This window comes from Macadamia integrifolia, unplaced genomic scaffold (genome assembly GCF_013358625.1).
Source record: "Macadamia integrifolia cultivar HAES 741 unplaced genomic scaffold, SCU_Mint_v3 scaffold1058, whole genome shotgun sequence".
Lineage (NCBI taxonomy): Eukaryota > Viridiplantae > Streptophyta > Magnoliopsida > Proteales > Proteaceae > Macadamia > Macadamia integrifolia.
The window spans coordinates 205,310-231,298 of record NW_024868070.1 but is presented as its reverse complement, the minus strand read 5'-3'; the positions used below and the strand labels follow the sequence as shown (position 1 = coordinate 231,298).

Sequence of the window (25,989 nt, the reverse complement as noted above, 5' to 3'; positions counted from 1 at the left end):
ACCAAAGGCCCAACATGCATACAACCCAACCATAGACTTATTCCTAAGAAAACAAGCCCAATTTGGTGATAAATCTGCATCAACTCTCCCCAGCTTGAAAAAATTCGCCCTCGAATTTTGTAGTGATGAGGGGGAAACCACATGTGAGTAGCAGCTTTAACCATTCCCAAACAAAACTCGAGTGATGTAGGAACGTTGGGGATAAAGTCTTTAATGTGTGGAGTTTTCTCTTCAAAGAACCATGGTGGCATAATGAACTCTACATGATCATCCTCTGAATCAATATAGGTAGTGAATGTTGAATCCATAGAGTCCTCAACATTGGTAATCTCCTTGGCAAAGACTTGAGGGATAAGCTCCAACTTTTCAAGAACAATGTCTTCAATGTCGATTTCTTCCACATAAGTCTCAATGATGGGATCATCATTGTCTAACCCCTCTTTGACAGTAGAAATTGTTGGAATTTCTTCCACACTAACCTCAACTTCTGACTTTGGTTCGGTGATGGGAGGTGTCTTCTCATGTTGCTCCTTTGCATATTGTTGCACAAGAATGGCCATGTGGTCTGTTAATTCTTTCATGCTCTTGTCACCAGTGGGTGGTTTTTGGAAATCTAAAGAAGACTTTAAAGGGGACTCGGGTGGAGGGAAGTACATTCTTCGTTCATGTTTAGATAGGCACATGCCCGCCAACTCGTACTTCATTTCTTCCCAAGTAATGGGAGATCTACCATGATCTTTTAGATCCTTTTCTTTGGTTCTCCACCACTCGCGGGCTGACCCAACTAGCTTAGTATGCGCTAGGTTCATCTTGTGCGACTCAGATAATTCAAACCGGTCAAAGTAGTTATCTAAAGTAACCAACCAATCAAAAAATACCTGGGAATCATGCTTGTCGCTGAACTCCTTTAATTCAAGCTTGACCTTCTGTGATTCATCAGCACGTCGACGGGGTGCTTCAAGATCACCATTGAAATAAGATCTTACATGCTCCTCAAAGGTAGGTGGTGCTGTAGGGGTTCTTTGTTGTGCCCTTTCAGCACTTCTCCTATGTTGACGATGCACAGCAGATTGTAGTTGATACCTGTCCTCCCTTTCGAATGGTACATTGCTACCTCATATTGGAGTAGTACTTTGATTCTCAAGTGATTGCAACCTCGCACTTATGATCTTCTGTCCAGTAGAGAGCTGTTGAAGCATCTCAATGACTTTTGCCATTGGATCAGGTGGAGGTGGCGGCCACTGTGACTCATTCTCTGCCATGCTCTGATACCAATTGATGTAATACTGAAATTGAGGAAGCTCAAAACAGTACCAGGGTAGGATCTTTTCTCAGAGAATAGGGAATTCTAGATATGGAGAATAGGATATTGCTAAAACTTGTTGAAAGATGAAAAGATGGAACAATAAACAATAATATAACACCCGGGCTTCACACCGCAAGGTGGATCGACTGGATCAAACACCAACCTACCTTGATCAAACACAAGGGATTTCTTGATCAAACACAAGAGATTCTTGATCAAACACAAGAAGAGAGTTGCATAAGCAAACTTTGTTTCAAATTCTGAGTTGTCCTTGAATGCTTACAATTGATCCCTATTTATAGGACCAACTCAACAAAACATTACATACCCAACTTCCAACTAACAATAGTAGAAAGTCTTCACTTATTAAAGTTGGGGTAGGAAAGTCTTCACCTTCCAACTACTAAAGTTGGAAAAGTCTTCACCTACCAACTACCAAAAGTAGAAAAATCCTCACCTCTTAAAGTTACAATGGAAAAGTCATCCCCCAACTACCAAAGGTGGAAAAGTCTTCATCCCCCACCTACCAAAGGTGGAAAAATCTTCATCCCCCACCTACCAAAGGTGGAAAAGTCTTCATCCCCCAACTACCAAAGGTGGAAAAATCTTCATCCCCCACCTACCAAAGGTGGAAAAGTCATCACCTCTTAAAGTTGGTATGGGAAAGTCTTCACCCCACCATTACTTACAAAAGTGAGTTGATTCCCCTCCCCTTTTCTAGAAAAGTAAAAAGGTAAAAGTAAAAGTAAAAGTACATTCTAAACACTTATTGACCCCATGACTGGTTCAACTAATGAACCAAACCACTACTAGACCAAAACATGTAAACCATGGTTTAGGCTCATTAAACTATTAAAGTGGCCTATTACATTAAAAAACCCTTGGACCAAAGGCCCAACATGCATACAACCCAACCATAGACTTATTCCTAAGAAAACAAGCCCAATTTGGTGATAAATCTGCATCACTTTACTGTCACTGTCAATCATTGGCTGTATCATTGATGGGCTTTTATCCAATGAGTTTAGCCAACTATCCTGGATTTTGGATTGTGTGGTTCTTATCCATTCTAATTTCATTGCATGTTAAAGCTTCCATATGTGGACATTCATGGTTGCATTAATAGCAGCTTCCTTGTTTGTATGCAGTCCAACTTGGTAAGCCACTTTATATCCTTGAGATTTTTTAATGATGCATTAGAGTTTTCTTGTGAATGGTTCATTTAACATATCCATTATTATGTAACTGTACCTGAACTTAGAAACCAGCAGTAGCAAGAAAAAGAAGAATAAGAGAGAATATCACAGAACCAGCGATAGATTCTGAGAGTATATCTATCACTGGTCTCCCATGCTATATTTATATCAACTATAAAATCAGGAATACAGTTTAATCTCCCATGCTATATTTATATCAACTATAAAATCAGAAATTCAGTTTAATAAGGAAACGAAAATAGAATAGAAAAAGGAAAATAGATAACAACCTAACCAAATAAAACTAAACTACTGTACATTCCAATTCCAATACGGCAACACATCCAACACATGTGAAAGGGTCCATGATGCCTATTGGACCATAACTAAACACTCCCGCTCAAGTTGGAGCGATAAATCTCCCATGTCTGGTTTGGAACAACACTTCTGGTAAGCAGGGCCAAAAGAGAACTAGTAAATAGATCAGCTAAATGTTCAGCAGATGAAACAAACAGAGTAACAATCAATTTTTTTAATCAAAATTTCCCAGTTTTGTAGGGGTCCAAAGACTTGAAATGAAACTATGGGTTGAAATAAAAAATTTACTAGTTTTGAGGAAATTTCCCATGTTTGGCATGGTTTGACCAGACCTGGTCCAACCCATGCTATATAGACTTACTTCAATGAAAAACACATTGTTTCCCATATTTCGATAGAAACATACAAGTTTCATGGGTTTCAACTAAGAAATGGGGAATTCGGCCACAAAACTTCAATTTTAACTCAATTTTGTGCAATTTTCTTATACTATCTTGCATTTTGAACCAAGCTCAACCTAAAGAGGTCTCTTTGGAGCTTCAAGGTAAACCCACTTTTTCCCTAAACTTCTTTTTTTTGGTTCAACATAGTAGTAAACATGGTACTTAAAAAGGCTGCTACATTGGAGGTCCACACCAGCAGTTTAGACCTGAGGAGGAGGCAGCTAGGTTGGGGATGGGCATGGGCATAGACATGGATATTCGAGCTTTTTTGGCAAAATGGGAGCCATGTGTTTGCGGAAGAGTAGAGGATCTGAGCATTGGTGTGCACTGGAAATCATAGTCAGCCCTAGTCCACACATCATGGTGATAGTGGCTTCAAGAGTGTCGGATCAGCATCACATGCTAGGTGTATATGTTGTGGAACATCCTTTCAGAGCATTGTTCATTTGGATATGGTGGTGGGGATGGTGGATCTTCGTCTTCATTTGGAAGTAGGGGTGGCTTAGGTGGTGGGCATCTTTTGTTGATAGCTTCCGGGTATTCGGCTCAACCATGTGTGCCATGTCCACATGCTTTTAGTCTTAGTGAGCTATTCCTTAGGTTTTGATACCTTCAAGATGTTGATGATGGGGGTTATAGGTGGGTAGTGATGGACTTTCAAAACAATTGGGCCCAAAACATATTATGGGACTCATACGTGTTGCATTTAGAGGAGCGGCTACGACATTGATAGTGTTACACAACTCGTGGATTAGAGCATGGTTCTAAATCTCGGGTTTTGACCAAAATTTAGGTCAAAATTTCCAAAACTTGGAATTCTTGGGGTGGGTCGAAACTATCGAAACTTGCAAAAATTCGATCAAAATTTCCGAAATTTAGAGCCACTTGGAAACTTTGCTTGGAATTGAGTGGTGAGAGTTGTATCTCTATCATTTTTATATGATTGCTTGCTTTTCAATTCTTTTGTGTGTTTTGATTATTTTAATAGCTTATTTACATTTCCTATATGTAAGTTATACATAGACGTAGTGTTTATAACAAATTAAGTTATATGTAGATGTAGTGTTTATGACAAATTAACATGGTTAGTGTATAACATGATTCAGCGTACTCTGGAACACAAAAATTACACCAAAAAATAATTTATGGGCCTTGAAACTAAAGTTTCCCATAATCCCAGAAAAAGTACCTGGTTTATACTAGGTTTCTAGGGTTGAAACTTGAAACCTTTAACCTTGGTTGGCAATGTAGATTGCAGGCTTTGCAGCTTGATTATTGCACATCTTCATTAGTTGGGTAATTGGAAAATCCAACTCTTGAAGAAGAGATTGCAACCACATCAACTTAGCTATAGTATGTGCCATAGCTCTATAGTCAGCCACAACATTGGATTTAGCCACAATTGTTTGCTTCTTGTTGCACCACATGACAAGATTTTCGCCAATGAACATTCTGGTGTGAACGATGAATGAGCCCCTTTCCTAGAACCCCCTTTAGGTACGTTAGTATACGACAAGCCACCTCCCAGTGAACTTTTTCGGCGATTGCATAAATTGGCTGATACTACCCACAACAAAGGAAATGCCAGGTATAGTGACAATTAGATAAATAAAATTCCTGTTAGAATAGGTGTTTAAGTGCCACTGGGGCACAATGGTACTTTCCCCCCTCCATTGACCCTATTTAGTGTGGGGCAGCTGGATGGGGGGGTATACCCATACTTTTTTATTTTTTTTGCTTATTATAAATAAAGGGCTTGTGTGGTCAGTTGGATCATTCAAGCATTCTCCCCATTCATGCTGTTAACATGGTATTAGAGCCTCATTCTCTGACCTAGGGTTTTCAGCCTTCTTCCCTCCTCTTCTTCGCAAAATCGCAAGCCTCCCTTTTTTACCTTCCATCTTCTTCGTAGGCCTCCATCCGCTTCCTCCTTTGTCTTCTTAATTCCCCATAGGGCAGCACTAATGAGGTGATTCATATGAATCTAATTGCTGCCCTACACATCACCTCAATGTCTTAAACCCCAAAAAGTTGTAAGAATTGATTAAGGTTCTTCCCCTCTCTGCGACTTTTGATTCTTCATTTCTTGGAGTTTGTGTCTTCCTACTTATGAGAACAGATCTCCACCTATTGAAGATCAAGTACAGCAACCTGGAAGGACTCATCATTATTTGCAAGATTGATATCTATCTTCATCTGAGATTTCCCAAAAATTAGGGTTTTCTTCCAAAACCCTAATCCCATTGATTTTTGAATCCCCTCCCTCAGATTCAATTGAGATTTGGAGGAGACCTTCATCACCTCTACAGAGGGGTTTGACCAGCCCTGTGGCCCTATCTGCCAAGGTTGTGTGTGTGATCCTCATCTTCTTGAAGATTTTCCTATCTCAACAGTTCTTCATCAGAATCAGACAATTTTTGAAGGAGTGCTTTATTACCCTTACAAGGCAATTCGATCCAAGTTTAGGCTCTTTCTAACAGTTGATTTTGAAGTTTTGGTATTTCTCCTCTCATTGTCGATTTCTCCCCTAGTATTCATGTCTGAAGTAACTACTGCAACCTTAGGATCTGATGGGCAAGGTTATAATGAATATATACCTTTTGGTGATTGCTTTGTGAAATTAGACGGAGTTAATTACCTCGTCTGGTCTATAACTACCTATTTCTCTATTCCTGGCAGAGGTCTCATTAGACATATCAAAGGAAAATAAAAAAGAAACCCTTTGAAGAGGGTACCCCTCAGGGCAAATGGACACCAATGGCTCTCTGGTAATGTATTTTTTAATCAACTCTATTAATCAATCTATTTCTTGAGGATTCTTCTTGTTAGAAACTACTTCTCAGATTTGGTCAGCTATAAAGGAAACGAAAAAATAAGGAGTAATGCTCAGGTATTTGATATTCGCAAGAAAGTTTGTACCACTACTCAACAAGACCTCTTTATGTCCAAGTATTATGTTGAACTTTGAACTCTGTGGTATAAGCTTGATCACTTTGCAGACTATCATCCTTTTGGTGCTGAAGACATTGCTCCCTATACAAAACATGTGGTTTGAATGTTGAGTGTGATAAGATTCATGTCCAAGTACTTAGTAGATCTCTCTTCCCTACTGTGGAACAGGCCTTTGCCTTGGTTCGCACAGAGGAGTGTCATCGTAACACTGCTTCATCCTACCACTACTGAGAAATCAACCCTACAGACTAGTTACACTACTTCTGAGGGAGTAACTTATACTAGTGACACTACCAAGGAGGTGGTGAAATGTGAACACTGCAACAAGCCATACCATACCAAAGCAACATGTTGGAAACTTCATGGGGAACTAGCTGATTTTGAAGCCAAGCGTGCTTGTCGTAAATCTAAGAACAAGACTCATTAAGCTGAAATTGTTGACACACCATCTACAACTGATATTGGTCTCTCCCAGGAGGAACTTCTGGCCTTCAGGCGTATGCTCAACACTTCCAATTCACCAGCTCTTGCCAATTCAGCCTCTTCAGGTTCCAACTTTGTCCATTCTGTTATCTTGTTTGGTGGTCACTGTGCATCGGTAGTCTCCAGTCCTTGGATCATTAACTCTGATACCACTGATCATATGATTGGTTCTTTCAACTTTTTCACTAGTATTTACCCACCTCAGGCAAAGAGAAAGTTAGGTTCGTAGATGGCACCTTATCTTCCGTCTCTGGAGAGGGTTCTATCAAGTGTTCTTCTCACATTAAATTCAGTTTTACATATCCCTAATTTTACTACTAACTAGCTTATCTATTAGTAGCCTTAGTAGGGACTTAAACTGTAGAATAACCTTTTTTCCTTCCCACTGCTTTTTTCAGGATCTGGTAACGGGGAAGACGATTGGATGTGGTAAGGTGCAAGGTGGTCTTTACTTGCTTGATGATGGTTGTCTTCCTACAGCTGTGGTTTCTACTCCTCATCAGCTACACTCTGTTTCTTCTGATCTGCAAGAATGGCATTGTCGTTTAGGACACCCTCCACTTGGGACATTATCTCTTTTATTTCTGTAATTTGTTGAGCAGTGTAATAGGGATGATTTTTTCGTGAATGTTGCACTCTGGCTAGAAAAACTCGTTCTAGTTATTTTCCATTATATAAAAGTTCTTTAATTTTCCATTTGGTTCACTCTGATATTTGGAGTCCGTCTTGTCGAACATTATTTCTAGCAAATGATGGTTTATGTCTTTCATTGATTGTTACTCACGCACAACGTGGGTGTAGATGATGCAACACAATAGTGAGGTGTTCAGTTGTTTTTAGCGCTTCCATAAGATGATTTAGAATAAGTTCAATACTATGAAAATTCTTTGAAGTGATAATGGAACCGAGTACATGGAGGGCCAGTTCCAAAAGTACCTTGTGGATCATGGGATAGTGAAGATGTGACTCCAGATCTGCCAAATCTACTTGCTCCACTAGTGTACCCGCCATCCTCCTTTGAAGAGAGTGAGGGGACAAAGATCGATGTTCCAGCTTAGGGGGAGATGACTCCTGTTCATCGTACTTCTTGTAATCCCAGATACTTTGTAATCAAACCAAAAGAAAAAGAAAGAGAGAAAAGAAGAAGAAGAAAAGAAGAGAGGAGAGGTACAATCAAGGAGACTCCCAAAAGATGCGAAGAGACCTACGATCTTTCCAGAATAGCTTGATCGTAGGTTTTAGTCATTTACTTATATTAAAATAATGCTAAAAGTAAAAGACAATAGTACCCCCATTGCCTAATTACAAGAAAAGCCACATCACAGAAATATGGGAGCCGATGGGACCCAAAATACCCCTATCGGCCCCTATTGGTTTTAGAGTTTAGCGCTAGCTATCGGCCCTATTGGTTTAGAGTTTAGCGCCTAGCGCTAAACTCAACACTCCCCCTCAAGCTAGAGCATACACATCACCCATGCTTAGCTTGGTACAACCATTACGAAAACTAGGAGCAAACAGTGACTTAGTGAACATATCAGCCAATTGATCTGATGAAGGAACAAAAGGAGTCTCAATCAGCTTCCCCAGAACAACATCACGAACAAAGTGGCAGTCCACCTCTATGTGCTTGGTCCTCTCATGGAAGACTAGATTACTAGTAATGTACACCGCAGCTTGGTTGTCACAATATATCTGCATAGGCTTGGTTATTGGAAATCCCAACTCCAAGAGTAAAGACCGTAGCTACATTAACTCAGCAGCGGTATGAGCCATAGCTCTGTATTCTGATTCTGCACTAGATCGGACAATGGTTGTCTGCTTCTTGCTACGCCATGTAACCATATTACCTCCAACAAATGTACAATGACCAGTAGTAGATCTCCGATCATAAGCAAAGCCGGCCCAATTAGCATCAGAATAGCCAACTAGTTCCATATGCCGATTAGGACAATAGATCAGCCCTTTTCCAGGAGCACCCTTTAGATAACGAAGAACACAGACAACAACATCCAAATGTGCTTTTTGAGGATACTGCATGAACTGACTGAGGGCTCCAACAGCATAGGAGATGTTAGGACGTGTTACAGTAAGATAAACCAGTTTGCCAATCAAACTTCTGTACTGATGCACATCCTGAAGAGGTTTGCCATTATTAGCACCAAACTTTTGGTTAGGATCCATAGGGATAGCAACAAGTTTGGATGCAAGCATGCTAGTATAAGATAAAAGGTGCAACACGTATTTCCTTTGAGAAGACTGATCCCTTTCTTACATCGGATCACCTCAATCCCAAGAAAATAGTGAAGTTGGCCCAAGTCCTTGGTCCAAAAGTGTTGCTGTAGATAAGTTTTCACTTCAGAAATTCCTGCCTCATCATTACCAGTAAGAATAATATCATCAATATAAACTACCAAGACAACCGGTTTATCACCTCTGTGACGAAAAAGACAGAATGATCAGAATAACACTGAGAAAATCCACAAGTAACTATGGTAGCACTGAACTTGTCAAACCATGCCCGAGGGGATTGTTTAAGTCCATAGATAGCCTTGTGTAAGCGACACATATGACCTTTATTCTCTCCCTGAGCAACATAACCAAGAGGTTGCTCTATATACACCTCTTCTTGTAGATCACCATACAAGAAGGCATTCCTGATGTCCAACTGAAACAAGGGCCAATCAAAGTTGACAGTAAGAGAAATAAGTAGACGAACAGAGTTCAGTCTAGCAACTGAGGAGAATGTCTCAAAATAATCAACTCCATATGTTTGAGTATACCCCTTGGCAACCAGACGGGCTTTCAACCGCTCAACAGAGCCATCAGAGTGATACTTAACAGTGTACACCTAGCGACACTTCACCAAATCTATACCAAGAGGTAAATCTACCAGACCCCAGGTACCACGACTCAAGAGAGCATCCATTTCTACATTCATGGCAGCTTTCCATCCAGGAATAGTTAGGGCATCATTATGGGTGCGGGGAATAGGGTTAGTAGAAAGTGACAAGGCAAGACCATGGATGGGAGAGGGAAGATGAGACAAGGAAACAAAATTATTAATAGGATACACAATCATAGATTTTTGAGTGCAAGAACGTGTACCTTTCCTTTGAGCAATTGGTAAGTCATCAGGCGGAGAAGGAGGAGCTTCACCAGAGAAAGGTGGCAGTGGAGGAAGTGAATCAGCTGGAGTATTGGTTTCTCCACTCGGCTGTCCAACCTTCTTCTTGTGCTAATAATCCTGTAGAGGAGGTGAGTCACTGGCACTGGGCACATCAGGGAAGGGTATGAGAGATGGAATGGGTGGAGGAGATGGAGAAGTCCACTCCATACCAGACTGGGACACCTGAGGAGAAAAGAATGATGTGCTTTCAAAGGAGGTCACATTAGCACTAACAAAGTTCCTCTGAGTAATGAGGTCATAGCAGTTATACCCTTTCTGAGTACGTGAATAACCAAAAAAAATGCACTTAGTAGACCTAGGAGATAGTTTATCTATTGCACATGCAAATTATGGACAAAACACACATAGCCAAAGACTCGGGGAGGAACAGGAAAACTTGGCAAAGTAGGGAACATAATAGAAAAATGGGAGATATCTGAAAGCATTGAAGATGGCATGCGATTAATCAAGTGACATGCAGTTAAAACCCCATCACACAAAAAATGCTTAGGAGCATGCATATGAATCATAATAGCATGGGCAACCTCGAATAGATGTCGGTTCTTATGCTCTGCTACCCCATTTTGCTGTGGGGTATGGGCGCAATTGGTTTGGTGTATCATTCCATAGTTGGCACAAAAATCAGAAATATCAGTTTGAGCATATTCTAAAGCATTATCAGAACGAAAAATCTTAATCAAAATGCCGAACTGAATTTTTATTTCATTATAGAATTGCTGAAACACTGATAAAAATTCAGATCTGTCATTTAACATGTAAAACCATGTAAGATGAGAATGATCATCCACAAAAGTCACAAAATAACGAAAACCAAATCTATTACTAACTCTACAAGGACCACATACATTAGAATGGACTAAGGAAAATAAAGACGGACTACGAGACACAGAGTGAGATGGGAAGGACACACGGTGATGTTTTCCCAACTCACAGGCCTCACATTCTAACCTAATCACAGACTTAAAACTAGGAAATAAAAGTTTCAACCTAGCTAAAGATAAATGTCCTAAACGACAGTGCCATTGGAAATGAGTCACATCCCCAACAGCAGTAGCAGTAGCAGTAGCAGAAGAAGTATGAGAACCACAGTTGAGATAATATAAACCATCTTTTTCACGCCCTCCACCAATCGTCTTTCTCGTGTGAAGATCTTGAAAAACACAGTAAGAGGGAAAGAAGGTTATTGAGCAATTTAATGAGATGGTTAACTGGCTCGCAAAAAGAAGACTTAATGGGAATTGTGGAACATGTAACACAGAAGATAAATTCAGTGAGGATGTGGGTGATATAGTACCATGACCGAGAACTGGTGTAGAAGCACCGTTGGCAATAATAACAGATGTAGAACTAGTACTAGAAGAAAATGTTTTAAAAAGTGATGACTTACCAGTCATATGGGCAGAAGCATCTGAATCAATGATCCAGGGGGTAGAGGTATTGGTAAGAAGGGCTGAGGTACCTGCATGAGCTAAGGTGGCAGCGGATGTAGACCCACCATCGGATGTATTAGAGGACGCCTCGAGAGTGTGCAAGCGCCGGAGCAACTGATTGATGTCATTGCGCAGACTGGTAGATGAATCTCTTGAAGAAGGTCTCGGTTTAGCATCAATAGAAGACATTGTGTCAGTACCATCATCTGACACTGCATTATTGGCTAACTGGGTTGCCCACTCTGGCTTGCCATGCTTTGCCCAGCAAGTCTCTATAGTATGGTTGGGCTTCCCGCAATAAGTGCACTAGCGGGCTGCACGATCAGAAGGCTGTCCACTAGAACCTCGACCAGCCAATCCACCACCCCCTCAAGACCGCGACCACGTCCATGGTTGGCAAGGAAGGTAGAATTGTCTTTGGAAGACTGATCAGATTTAGTTGATGAAGTGATATGCTGCAGTCGCGAATAAGTGTCATTCAGAGTAGGAACAGTATCGCCTACAAGTAAATGGCCCTTCACTGCCTTCAAATCATTATTCAAACAAATTTGGAACAAAAAACTCATTCCGTTGAGCTTTCAATTTGTCAATGTCTGTGGTCAAGGATTGGAAAACATTAGGTTCTTCAACCATTCACCTGAAAGTATTATAATATTCTGAAAGAGATCTGTCAGACTGGCGAAACTGGAACTTCTCATAAATATCATAGATATGGGTCATGTTCGTTTCTTAAGAGTAAGTTTCCTTCAAATCGTCCCATACTCCCTTTGCAGTAGAGTGAAACATGACATTGGCAGCGACATCTGGTTCCATACTATTCCGCAACCAGATTAAAATCAAAGCATTCTCCTTCATCCATTCATCATAACCCGTGTCAGATGATGAAGGAGAATCAGAAGTAGTATACTTAAGTTTATTCTTGGTCATAAGGTAAACCTTCACAGATTGAACCCAAAGTAGGTAATTCGAGTTTAATAGAAGTAATTTGGACATTGACGTTGTCCGAGGTTGATGCAGTAGTCATAGAGGTAGTAGACTTGGTCTCAGCCAGGAGAACCAAAAATAAAGTAGACAAATAGAGTCGCCGATATCTGGCTTTCACCCAAAAATACTTCACCCACAAATAGAGTCGCCGATATATGGATTTCACCCAAAAATACTTCACCCTAAAATACTTCACCCAAAAATACCAAGAAAAATAGCAAACCAACCTGAACCACAACAACTGGATATCTGGATTTCACCTAAGAGAAAGGAAAGAAGAAGATGGCTGCGGTTCAAGTTCTTCAAATCTTTAGCATAGTACCAATAGAGCACGATCCATACACCAAATAAATAACTCCATGTGATTTAATCCATAGTAGATGCAGCAATAGGTGGCTGCACACCAGAAGATTTCAGCGCAAAACTGAGATCAACAGGAAGGATTTTGAAAAGCTTGATTTGATTATAGAGGCTTTGATACCATGTTACAATCCCAGATACCTTGTAATCAAACCAAAAGAAAAAGAAAGAGAGAAAAGAAGAAGAGAGAAGAGAGAGGTACAACTGAAGGAGACTCCCAAAAGATGAGAAGAGACCTGCGATCTTTCCAGAATAGCTTGATCGTAGGTTTTAGTCCTTTACTTATATTAAAATAATGCTAAAAGTAAAAGACAATAGTACTCCCATTGCCCAATTACAAGAAATGCCACATCACAGAAACATGGAAGCCGATGGGACCCAAAAAACCCTTATCGGCCCCTATCGGTTTTAAAGTTTAGCGCCTAGCGCTAAACTCAACAGTACTATTAGAGAATTTTAGAGGCAGATCGACAATTCCACTCTCCAGGTGTGTTGTAGGGGTCGCACCAGGAACAACCAACTTCTGACCATCACCACTACAACACCTTTGCACATCCCTTTGCTAGCTTTGGATCCAAAACCTAACACGTCATCAGGTGCAATTCCTTCTTCTGACCAACCTATAGCTCTTAGGAAAAGTATTAGGACTTGTATCAATAGTTTAACACCCCATGTCCCATGTTGTCTCTTATGATTACCTTTCTCCCTCCGTGCTGGTCTCACTGATGAAACCCTAGTGGGGGATTAGTGGGTTCCCAAAGAATTCGAACACGGTGAAGGCTACCCGTCAAAGAGTTGTGTTGCTAGGCAACAGTGACAGATTCTGCTGGATGTGCTTTTTTATTCTTTTTGGTATATTTTCTTTTTTGTGCTTTCGATATTTAAATTACTATTTCTTGCGTAAATATTATGCCTACGGGCCCACATGTAAATATATTATGTATAACAATTTGAATGTCAAGAGTATATGAGAATTACAGGTTAACAGTTATGACAAGACTTCCGCTGTATTTGTATTATTATACTCCAATGATCATGTGTGGCTTACTATGCTATGGTTACTGTATCAGATGATCCTGGTGATTTTGGGTCCTCTACTGAATAGCCTGTAAAATCATCTAAAAAGGTGTGTACACGAGGGGTGAGCTCACTAGCTCAGTAAATAAAAAGAAAGACGTACACAAGCAAATGCATATCAAATGAATACTATATGCATGCAATTCATTTTAGTCTTAGTCCACCTAAACAAGTCATTCTAGGTCATAGGTAATGTGCTACTCACAACCACAGTGCGTGTATGTCCCGAGTCCGAGATATGTTCTCCATCCTACGATACGCCCAAAGGGTTGTCGGAGAAGGCCCATCGTGCGCACTCAAAAAAGTAAATCGTGGATACTAGAAATGGAAATTGTGGCCGAACCACAGCAGAATAGTAAATCGTGACCGAACCACAGTATTCCCTCTCTTCTATTCATGTTCCCCAGAATTAGTAGGAAGCAGCCGCAGATGGAAAATGGAAGGCAACAATGGTGGAAAAAATGGAAGCCCTAAAAAAGAATGATATATGGGAACTTGCGACTCTTTCTCTTGGAAAGAGACTAGTTGGGTGTAAATGGGTGTTCGTGGTAAAGAAAAAATTGGATGACTCAGTGGACAGGTACAAAGCTAGGTTGGTGGTTAAAGGGTTCACTTAGATATATTGAATTGACTACCAGGATACATTTGCACTCGTTGCTAATCTGACTTATGTGTGAGTTTTACTCATCTGCTGTAAATCTGGGATGGGATCTTCAACAACTTGATGTAAAGAATGCTTTCGTTCATAGAGAGCTCAATGAAGAAGTGTACATCTATATTCCACTAGGATTCTCCAGTAAGACAACCCAGGGCAAGGTCTGCAAATTGAAATGCGCTCTCTATGGGCTGCAACAGTTACCTTGGGCATGGTTTGGAAGCTTTCACGTGACCATGATCTCTATGGGGTACAAGCAGAGCAATGCTGACCACATATTGCTCATAAAAAGGTTTGGTGATAGAGTTACTATGCTCATTGTCTATGTGGATGACATTGTGGTAACAGGAAATAACAGTGCTGAGATTGGTCGTCTCAAGAGCTTTCTTGCTTGAGAGTTTGAAATAAAAGATCTTGGAAAACTAAGGTACTTTCTTGGGATTGAAGTTACTCGGTCTTCCAAAGGCGTCTTTCTTTCTTAGAGGAAGTACATCCTTGATTTGTTATTTGATACTGGATCATTGGGTTGTCATCCTTCGAATACTCATGTGGAAGCTAATACTTGGCTTAAGGAAAAGGAGGGTGAACCGGTGGACATGGCCATTATCAACGGTTGGTTGGAAAGCTGATCTATCTCTCACACAGTTTGATATTGTTGTGATTGCTAGTTTGGTAAGTCAGTTTATGCATGATCCCTATTCCTCCCACATGGGGGTAGTTACACGTATCTACTTGAAGTCAGCTCTAGGGAAAAGGGATCCTTTTATCTCCTCATGATCGTTTTAGAGTTGAAGCCTATACAGATGCTTATTAGGCTGGTTCTCCTGACAGACAGTCCATCTCAGGTTATTATACCTTTGTGGGTGGGAATCTTGTCACTTGGCGTAGCATGAAGCAAAAAACGTGGTGGCCAAGTCCAGTGTTGAAAAAGAGTTTTGTGCTATGGCACAAAGGATTTGTGAGTTGTGGTTATGCACGCTGTTGGATGATATTGGTGTACCTGTTCGTTTTCGTATGATGCTCTACTGTGATATCAAGGCTGCTTCAGTATTGCTCATAATTCAGTACATTATGACCGTACCAAACATGTGGAGATTGACAGACACTTCATCAAAGAGAAGTTGGATGCTGGTTTGATTTGTATTCCCTTTGTGAAGTTTGGTGATCAGTTAGTTGATGTGTTCATTGAAGGATTAGTCAAGAAGATGTTTCATCCTTGTTTAGTCAAGTTGGGCAGTGTGATATCTATGCACCAACTTGAGGGGGAGTATTAGAATAGGTGTTTAACTACCGCAGGGGCACAATAGTACTTTCCCCTCTCCACCGACCCTATTTAGTGTGGGGGGGCTGGATGGGGGGTATACTTGTAATTTTTTATGTTCCTTATTTATTATGAATTAAGGGCTTCTGTGCTTAGTTAGATAATTCAAGTATTCTCCCCATTCATGTTGTTAACACTTCCCAACTAGTCTTCTATATTGGTGTGCGTCATCAAACACTTCATCGTCTTCTGTACCAAATTTTTGATGTGGATGCATAGGAGTGGTAACTGGTTTACATGCAATCATACTACTTCCAGATAAAAAATCCAACACATACTTTCATTGTGATGGACTAATCCCTTTTTTTGCTTTGTAGTACTTTAATACCAAATAATTAGTTGAGGGAACCCAAATCTTTCATCTGAAAGTGTTGATATAGAAAAGATTTTACTTCTGCAATACCAGATGCATCTGAAGGAAGGCACCTTTTACCCAACAAGCGACTGACTCTTGACAGACTAATAGTCTGGATTTAACCCTAACTTTAACTTTGCAACATAAAACTCTTCTCACTGAAGTTGTAACTGTTCCAGATTATTGGTAGTAAGTGGCAGATGAATATTGAGCTTCTCTCTTATAATCGATAAGCCGTTGACTTATTCATGTAAGGACCTGTCCTCTTTTCTTAAATCGAAATAGTTTATCATATAAAGCATAGATACGGGTTAAATACTTTTCTTGGGAGAATCTTCCTTTCAAGTCATCCCATACTGCTATAGCAGTGGGGTGAAACATTACTTTGTATGCAATAGATTGATCCATGAGGGACAGATGTTAGGTATTTCAACTTCACTTCTGTGTTGATTTATACCTTGACCATCTGAGCCCATAATTGATAATTCCCAATGCCATTTAATTTAATAATGGTGATATGGACGTTAACATTATCCAATTTGGGATCAGCATCAATCACAACAATAATAGTAAATAGAAAACTGACAAAATTCTAGGGAGAGACTCCTCTGAAACATCTCCGTGTATAGGAACAGTTAGAAAAACCTAAAGAGAGAGACCCCACAGATAAAGTTGATATGATTAGTGGGAATAAAGCAGCAGCAAAAATACTCAAACCAGTAACTGCAAAACCCAGAAATCGAGTTATTTTGAGTACCAAAAAATCCAGAAGTCTGATTGACTCTCAATATGGATCGAGTGTACCTTAGGAGTAGACCAAAAAACCCTCAAAACTGGAGATGAANGTCACTGGCACTGGGCACATCAGGGAAGGGTATGAGAGATGGAATGGGTGGAGGAGATGGAGAAGTCCACTCCATACCAGACTGGGACACCTGAGGAGAAAAGAATGATGTGCTTTCAAAGGAGGTCACATTAGCACTAACAAAGTTCCTCTGAGTAATGAGGTCATAGCAGTTATACCCTTTCTGAGTACGTGAATAACCCAAAAAAATGCACTTAGTAGACCTAAGAGATAGTTTATCTACTTGCACATGCAAATTATGGACAAAACACACATAGCCAAAGACTCGGGGAGGAACAGGAAAACTTGGCAAAGTAGGGAACATAATAGAAAAATGGGAGATATCTGAAAGCATTGAAGATGGCATGCGATTAATCAAGTGACATGCAGTTAAAACCCCATCACACAAAAAATGCTTAGGAGCATGCATATGAATCATAATAGCATGGGCAACCTCGAATAGATGTCGGTTCTTATGCTCTGCTACCCCATTTTGCTGTGGGGTATGGGCGCAATTGGTTTGGTGTATCATTCCATAGTTGGCACAAAAATCAGAAATATCAGTTTGAGCATATTCTAAAGCATTATCAGAACGAAAAATCTTAATCAAAATGCCGAACTGAATTTTTATTTCATTATAGAATTGCTGAAACACTGATAAAAATTCAGATCTGTCCTTTAACATGTAAAGCCATGTAAGATGAGAATGATCATCCACAAAAGTCACAAAATAACGAAAACCAAATCTATTACTAACTCTACAAGGACCACATACATTAGAATGGACTAAGGAAAATAAAGACGGACTACGAGACACAGAGTGAGATGGGAAGGACACACGGTGATGTTTTCCCAACTCACAGGCCTCACATTCTAACCTAATCACAGACTTAAAACTAGGAAATAAAAGTTTCAACCTAGCTAAAGATAAATGTCCTAAACGACAGTGCCATTGGAAATGAGTCACATCCCCAACAGCAGTAGCAGTAGCAGTAGCAGAAGAAGTATGAGAACCACAGTTGAGATAATATAAACCATCTTTTTCACGCCCTCCACCAATCGTCTTTCTCGTGTGAAGATCTTGAAAAACACAGTAAGAGGGAAAGAAGGTTATTGAGCAATTTAATGAGATGGTTAACTGGCTCGCAAAAAGAAGACTTAATGGGAATTGTGGAACATGTAACACAGAAGATAAATTCAGTGAGGATGTGGGTGATATAGTACCATGACCGAGAACTGGTGTAGAAGCACCGTTGGCAATAATAACAGATGTAGAACTAGTACTAGAAGAAAATGTTTTAAAAAGTGATGACTTACCAGTCATATGGGCAGAAGCATCTGAATCAATGATCCAGGGGGTAGAGGTATTGGTAAGAAGGGCTGAGGTACCTGCATGAGCTAAGGTGGCAGCGGATGTAGACCCACCATCGGATGTATTAGAGGACGCCTCGAGAGTGTGCAAGCGTCGGAGCAACTGATTGATGTCATTGCGCAGACTGGTAGATGAATCTCTTGAAGAAGGTCTCGGTTTAGCATCAATAGAAGACATTGTGTCAGTACCATCATCTGACACTGCATTATTGGCTAACTGGGTTGCCCACTCTGGCTTGCCATGCTTTGCCCAGCAAGTCTCTATAGTATGGTTGGGCTTCCCGCAATAAGTGCACTAGCGGGCTGCACGATCAGAAGGCTGTCCACTAGAACCTCGACCAGCCAATCCACCACCCCCTCAAGACCGCGACCACGTCCATGGTTGGCAAGGAAGGTAGAATTGTCTTTGGAAGACTGATCAGATTTAGTTGATGAAGTGATATGCTGCAGTCGCGAATAAGTGTCATTCAGAGTAGGAACAGTATCGCCTACAAGTAAATGGCCCTTCACTGCCTTCAAATCATTATTCAAACAAATTTGGAACAAAAAACTCATTCCGTTGAGCTTTCAATTTGTCAATGTCTGTGGTCAAGGATTGGAAAACATTAGGTTCTTCAACCATTCACCTGAAAGTATTATAATATTCTGAAAGAGATCTGTCAGACTGGCGAAACTGGAACTTCTCATAAATATCATAGATATGGGTCATGTTCGTTTCTTAAGAGTAAGTTTCCTTCAAATCGTCCCATACTCCCTTTGCAGTAGAGTGAAATATGACATTGGCAGCGACATCTGGTTCCATACTATTCCGCAACCAGATTAAAATCAAAGCATTCTCCTTCATCCATTCATCATAACCCGTGTCAGATGATGAAGGAGAATCAGAAGTAGTATATTTAAGTTTATTCTTGGTCATAAGGTAAACCTTCACAAATTGAGCCCAAAGTAGGTAATTCGAACTTAATAGAAGTAATTTGGACATTGACATTGTCCGAGGTTGATGCAGTAGTCATAGAGGTAGTAGACTTGGTCTCAGCCAGGAGAACCAAAAATAAAGTAGACAAATAGAGTCGCCGATATCTGGCTTTCACCAAAAAATACTTCACCCACAAATAGAGTTGCCGATATATGGATTTCACCCAAAAATACTTCACCCTAAAATACTTCACCCAAAAATACCAAGAAAAATAGCAAACCAACCTAAACCACAACAACTGGATATCTGGCTTTCACCTAAGAGAAAGGAAAGAAGAAGATGGCTGCGGTTCAAGTTCTTCAAATCTTTAGCATAGTACCAATAGAGCACGATCCATACACCAAATAAATAACTCCATGTGATTTAATCCATAGTAGATGCAGCAATAGGTGGTTGCACACCAGAAGATTTCAGCGCAAAACTGAGATCAACAGGAAGGATTTCGAAAAGCTTGATTTGATTATAGAGGCTCTGATACCATGTTACAATCCCAGATACCTTGTAATCAAACCAAAAGAAAAAGAAAGAGAGAAAAGAAGAAGAGAGAAGAGAGAGGTACAACTGAAGGAGACTCCCAAAAGATGAGAAGAGACCTGCGATCTTTCCAAAATAGCTTGATCACAGGTTTTAGTCATTTACTTATATTAAAATAATGCTAAAAGTAAAAGACAATAGTATTCCCATTGCCCAATTACAAGAAAAGCCACATCACAGAAACATGGAAGCCGATGGGACCCAAAATACCCCTATCGGCCCCTGTCGGTTTTAAAGTTTAGCGCCTAGCGCTAAACTCAACAGTACTATTGGGGAATTTTAGAGGCAGATCGACAATTCCACTCTCCAGGTGTATTGTAGGGGTCGCACCAGGAACAACCAACTTCTGACCATCACCACTACAACACCTTTGCACATCCCTTTGCCAACTTTGGATCCAAAGCCTAACACGTCATCAGGTGCAATTCCTTCTTCTGACCAACCTATAGCTCTTAGGAAAAGTATTAGGACTTGTATCAACAGTTCAACACCCCATGTCCCATGTTGTCCCTTATGATTACCTTTCTCCCTCCTATCGTGCATTTATTCCCTCTCTTCTATTCATGTTCCCCAGAATTAGTAGGAAGTAGCCGCAGATGGAAAATGGAAGGCAACAATGGTGGAAGAAATGGAAGCCCTAAAAAAGAATGATATATGGGAACTTGTGACTCTTTCTCTTGGAAAGAGACTAGTTGGGTGTAAATGGGTGTTCGTGGTAAAGAAAAAATTGGATGGCTCAGTGGACAGGTACAAAGCTAGGTTCGTGGTTAAAGGGTTCACTTAGATATATTGAATCGACTACCATGATACATTTGCACTCGTTGCTAATCTGACTTATGTCTGAGTTTTACTCATCTGCTATAAATCTGGGATGGGATCTTCAACAACTTGATGTAAAGAATGCTTTCCTTCATAGAGAGCTCAATGAAGAAGTGTACATCTATATTCCACTAGGATTCTCCAGTAAGACAACCCAGGGCAAGGTCTGCAAATTGAAATGCGCTCTCTATGGGCTGAAACAGTTACCTTGGGCATGGTTTGGAAGCTTTCACGTGACAATGATCTCTATGGGGTACAAGCAGAGCAATGCTGACCACATATTGTTCATAAAAAGGTTTGGTGATAGAGTTGCTATGCTCATTGTCTATGTGGATGACGTTGTGGTAACAGGAAATAACAGTGCCGAGATTGGTCGTCTCAAGAGCTTTCTTGCTTGAGAGTTTGAAATAAAAGATCTTGGAAAACTAAGGTACTTTCTTGGGATTGAAGTTGCTCGGTTTCCAAAGGCGTCTTTCTTTCTTAGAGGAAGTACATCCTTGATTTGTTATTTGATGCTGGATCGTTGGGTTGTCATCCTTCGAATACTCATGTGGAAGCTAATACTTGGCTTAAGGAAAAGGAGGGTGAACCGGTGGACATGGCCATTATCAACGGTTGGTTGGAAAGCTGATCTATCTCTCTCACACAGTTTGATATTGTTGTGATTGCTAGTTTGGTAAGTCAGTTTATGCATGATCCTTATTCCTCCCACATGGGGGTAGTTACACGTATCTACTTGAAGTCAGTTCTAGGGAAAAGGGATCCTTTTATCTCCTCATGATCGTTTTAGAGTTGAAGCCTATACAGATGCTTATTAGGCTGGTTCTCCTGACAGAAAGTCCATCTCAGATTATTATACCTTTGTGGGTGGGAATCTTGTCACTTGGCGCAGCACGAAGCAAAAAATGTGGTGGCCAAGTCCAGTGCTGAAAAAGAGTTTTGTGCTATGGCACAAAGGATTTGTGAGTTGTGGTTATGCACGCTGTTGGATGATATTGGTGTATCTGTTCGTTTTCGTATGATGCTCTACTGTGATATCAAGGCTGCTTCAGTATTGCTCATAATTCAGTACATCATGACCGTACCAAACATGTGGAGATTGACAGACACTTCATCAAAGAGAAGTTGGATGCTGGTTTGATTTGTATTCCCTTTGTGAAGTCTGGTGATCAGTTAGTTGATGTGTTCATTGAAGGATTAGTCAAGAAGGTGTTTCATCCTTGTTTAGTCAAGTTGGGCAGTGTGATATCTATGCACCAACTTGAGGGGGAGTATTAGAATGGGTGTTTAAGTACCGCAGGGGCACAATGGTACTTTCCCCTCTCCACCGACCCTATTTAGTGTGGGGGGGCTGGATGGGGGGTATACTTGTAATTTTTTATGTTCCTTATTTATTATGAATTAAGGGCTTCTGTGCTTAGTTAGATAATTCAAGTATTCTCCCCATGCATGTTGTTAACACTTCCCAACTAGTCTCCTATATTGGTGCGCGTCATCAAACACTTTATCGTCTTCTGTACCAAATTTTTGATGTGGGTGCATAGTAGTGGTAACTGGTTTACATGCAATCATACTACTTCCAGATAAAAAATCCAACACATACTTTCATTGTGATAGACTAATCCCTTTTTTTGCTTTGTAGTACTTTAATACCAAGGAATTAGTTGAGGGAACCCAAATCTTTCATCTGAAAGTGTTGATATAGAAAAGATTTTACTTCTGCAATACCAGATGCATCTGAAGGAAGGCACCTTTTACCCAACAAGCGACTGACTCTTGACAGACTAATAGTCTGGATTTAACCCTAACTTTAACTTTGCAACATAAAACTCTTCTCACTGAAGTTGTAACTGTTCCAGATTATTGGTAGTAAGTGGCAGATGAATATTGAGCTCCTCTCTTATAATCGATAAGCCGTTGACTTATTCATGTAAGGACCTGTCCACTTTTCTTAAATCGAAATAGTTTATCATATAAATCATAGATACGGGTTAAATACTTTTCTTGGGAGAATCTTCCTTTCAAGTCATCCCATACTGCTATAGCAGTGGGGTGAAACATTACTTTGTATGCAATAGATTGATCCATGAGGGACAGATGTTAGGTATTTCAACTTCACTTCTGTGTTGATTTATACCTTGACCATCTGAGCCCATAATTGATAATTCCCAATGCCATTTAATTTAATAATGGTGATATGGACGTTAACATTATCCAATTTGGGATCAGCATCAATCACAACAATAATAGTAAATAGAAAACTGACAAAATTCTAGAGAGAGACTCCTCTGAAATATCTCCGTGTATAGGAACAGTTAGAAGAACCTAAAGAGAGAAACCCCACAGATAAAGTTGATATGATTAGTGGGAATAAAGCAGCAGCAAAAATACTCAAACCAGTAACTGCAAAACCCAGAAATCGAGTTATTTTGAGTACCAAAAAATCCAGAAGTCTGATTGACTCTCAATATGGATCGAGTGTACCTTAGGAGTAGACCAAAAAACCCTCAAAACTGGAGATGAATCAGATGGTTGGGTCCACCAGAATATCCAATCGATACTGAGAGAGATAATTCCATATGTACTCCTAGAGAAGATGACTTTGTCCACCAGGGCTATGATAAAGGGTGTAGCCGGTGCACGAGGCTCCCGCATGTGCGAGGTCCAGGGGGGTCGAGAACTATGCAGCCTTACCCTGAGAATGTCAAGAGGCTGTTTCGACCGCTTGACCACCAGCTCGCAACATTGTACCTTACCATTGGACCAAGCGTGTCCCTTCCACCAGGGCTCTGATCAGGCCTAAAAAGCTGGTTGAGAGTGCTTCAGGGATAAGTAGATCCCCAAAACAAAGAGTTAGATAGCTGGCTCAATGTAGTATATCAAGAAACTTGCTGCTGCAACAACTAAAACAGAGACTGGGCGACAGTCTTATTCTTTGATTAAAATCATCTCTCGTAGATGAACAAGATCTTCATGTGCAGCCAGTTGGATGCAATATGCATCACAACGAAGGATGACCTAGTTTTTCATTGACATAAAACTAAGTTTTCGTCATAGAAAGAAGCAGCAATGGTGGCTGCACATCTGTGAAGAGGAGCTATGTAAGGCCTATCAAAATCGAGGTAGGAAGGTTCATGGTTTGAAATTGATCTCGGTAATTTTTTTTTCCGAGACGAAACAGGCTACAAAATGTGATTAATTCACTGTCTCGGTCGAGATTTCGGTATCTCGGCCGAAATTTCGGTATCGTTTCGGCGAGATACTGAATGACACCACCTTAGGCCTATAAATACCTCATTTTGTTGGGGTGGAGTCGAAATTTTGACTCTGTCTCGCTTGTCTAGGTGATATCTCGGTTCCATCTTGCATTTTAAACACAAATCACTCCTATTGGCCTCTAATTAGCCACATCATTACACATATTGACTTCCAAATCACTCCTACAACAAGATCTACACATTCCAAGCTTAGGTAAAGTTCTTTCCCCAAAATCATTTTTTTTGAAATAGTACATAAATACATGTTGGATTCTTCTAGATTTTTTATATGTTAGACATTAGAGGCTGATCTATGACCTCACGGAGTCAAATTTTATTTTGGTATATATAAATATATATATTTTTAATTTTTCTGGTTTTAAAATGCATTTTCCATTAACATAAATTGTTACTTTTTATGATAAATATTGCTTTGATGGATGTCAACTATATATATGTTGCTCACCAATGGCTGTTCTACTACTTTATCGGAGTGAAATTTTTTTCCAGCTGGTAATTATTTATTTTAATTTTTGAAAAATATGAAAAATAGATCAATAATTGACAAATAATTTAAAAATAGTACACTACGTAGTGATGAGGATGGTGATGGTGATGGTGATGGTGATGGTGATGGAGGTGGAGGTGGAGGTGGAGGTGGAGGTGATGGATTGATGGTGATGGCGATGATGATGGTGATGGTGGTGGGGATGGTGATAGATTTGAGGGAGTTTGAGAGCAGTATGAACATGCTGAGCTAAAGCCTTAGTCGGAGCCGGAGCCGGAGCCGGAGCGGGAGCCGGTGCGATTCACTGGGGAGAATTAGTTTGAGTATGCCCGTCAATTAGGTGGAGGGAGTACAGGTTACACTAGAGGTAGGGGTGTCAATTCCTAAACCGAACCGGTAAAACTGGCCGGACCGAACCAATAACAACACGGATCGAACCGAACCGAAGCCTTATTGGTTCGGTTCGGTTTTGAGTATTGCAACCCCAAAACCAAACCGAACATCACCGAAAACCGGATGAACCCGAAACCAAACCGAAACCGGCTCAAAACCCAGACCGAAATCGAAACCGAAACCGAAACCAAACCGGTAAGAAACCGAAACACTCCAAAATTCATTAAAAAAATCAAAATTTGCATAGTTTTGTATACATTTGTATGGAAAGTCGAATCCAAACTAGACCAAAAACCAAAACCAAAACCAATCCGGTTACAAATCGATTTAAGAAACCGAAGTTCAGCAGTTCAGCATTTGGTTGTTTCCTAATGGCTCCATACCAATTTAAAAAACCGATCCAAACCGAAATGAACCTGATAAATCCAAACCGGTACCAACCCGAACCCAAACCGCACCGAAGCCGACACCGGACCGAAACCGATAAATCCTTAATGGGTCGGTTTCGGTCAGTTCCAAAGTCACACCGAAACCGGTGGAACCGGGCCGAAACCGCACCAACCCGGACCGTTGACACTCCTAACTAGAGGGCCTCATCATCGATTCAGTGGAGATGGGCAGCAAGATTGTATAGACGTTGATAGTTTATCTACATCTATTGGCGGAATGAGTTTGAATGGAGGGGATAGTCACCCTCACAGTGAGAGTAGAGGGAGTGGGCAATGGCGTGCCCCATAATTTACTGGAGAGAGCACCTGGTCAGAGTATCATGGACCTTATGGTCAATTCACTAGGATGGGGCATACATCTGGTTCATCCATTCCTAGTACTGACTATGGCTCCTAGACCCAGTCACATAGCGGTGGCTTTGTGGACAGTTTATTCTCATACCCAGCCAACCTGTACATGTTGCCGGAACCATCAATTGATAGTAGTTCAATGGCGGGTTTTTCTTCTTCATACTATGGTGGTGATGCATACCCTCGGATAGCTTACCTTCAGTATATAGATGACTCATTCTTTTTGGCAGCTGTGGAGGACTACGTTCGATTCTTCTCTTAAACTATGAAGTGGCATGCATTTGTGGTGCAGTCAGAGGAAAATGCACGTCAACTCCATTGTACTGGGAGTGGAATCCAGCCAGGCCGTCATAGTTCTCTCCAGTAGATACTAGATAGTCATTATGATTACTGTTGTACTGTTGTGTAACTAATATGCTA

General features: G+C 40.5%; 1 protein-coding gene across 1 annotated transcript in view; it reads left to right on the top strand.

Moving 5' to 3' along the window:
- Positions 1 to 2,373: 2,373 nt before the first annotated feature.
- The window catches only part of LOC122062511 (signal peptide peptidase-like 2), a 44,176-nt gene continuing 20,560 nt past the window's right edge, over positions 2,374 to 25,989 (top strand). The window contains exon 1 of the mRNA XM_042626150.1: positions 2,374 to 2,463. Coding sequence (XP_042482084.1) covers positions 2,389 to 2,463 — 75 coding nt within the window. The 5' untranslated portion in view covers positions 2,374 to 2,388. The remainder of the gene's footprint in view (positions 2,464 to 25,989) is intronic.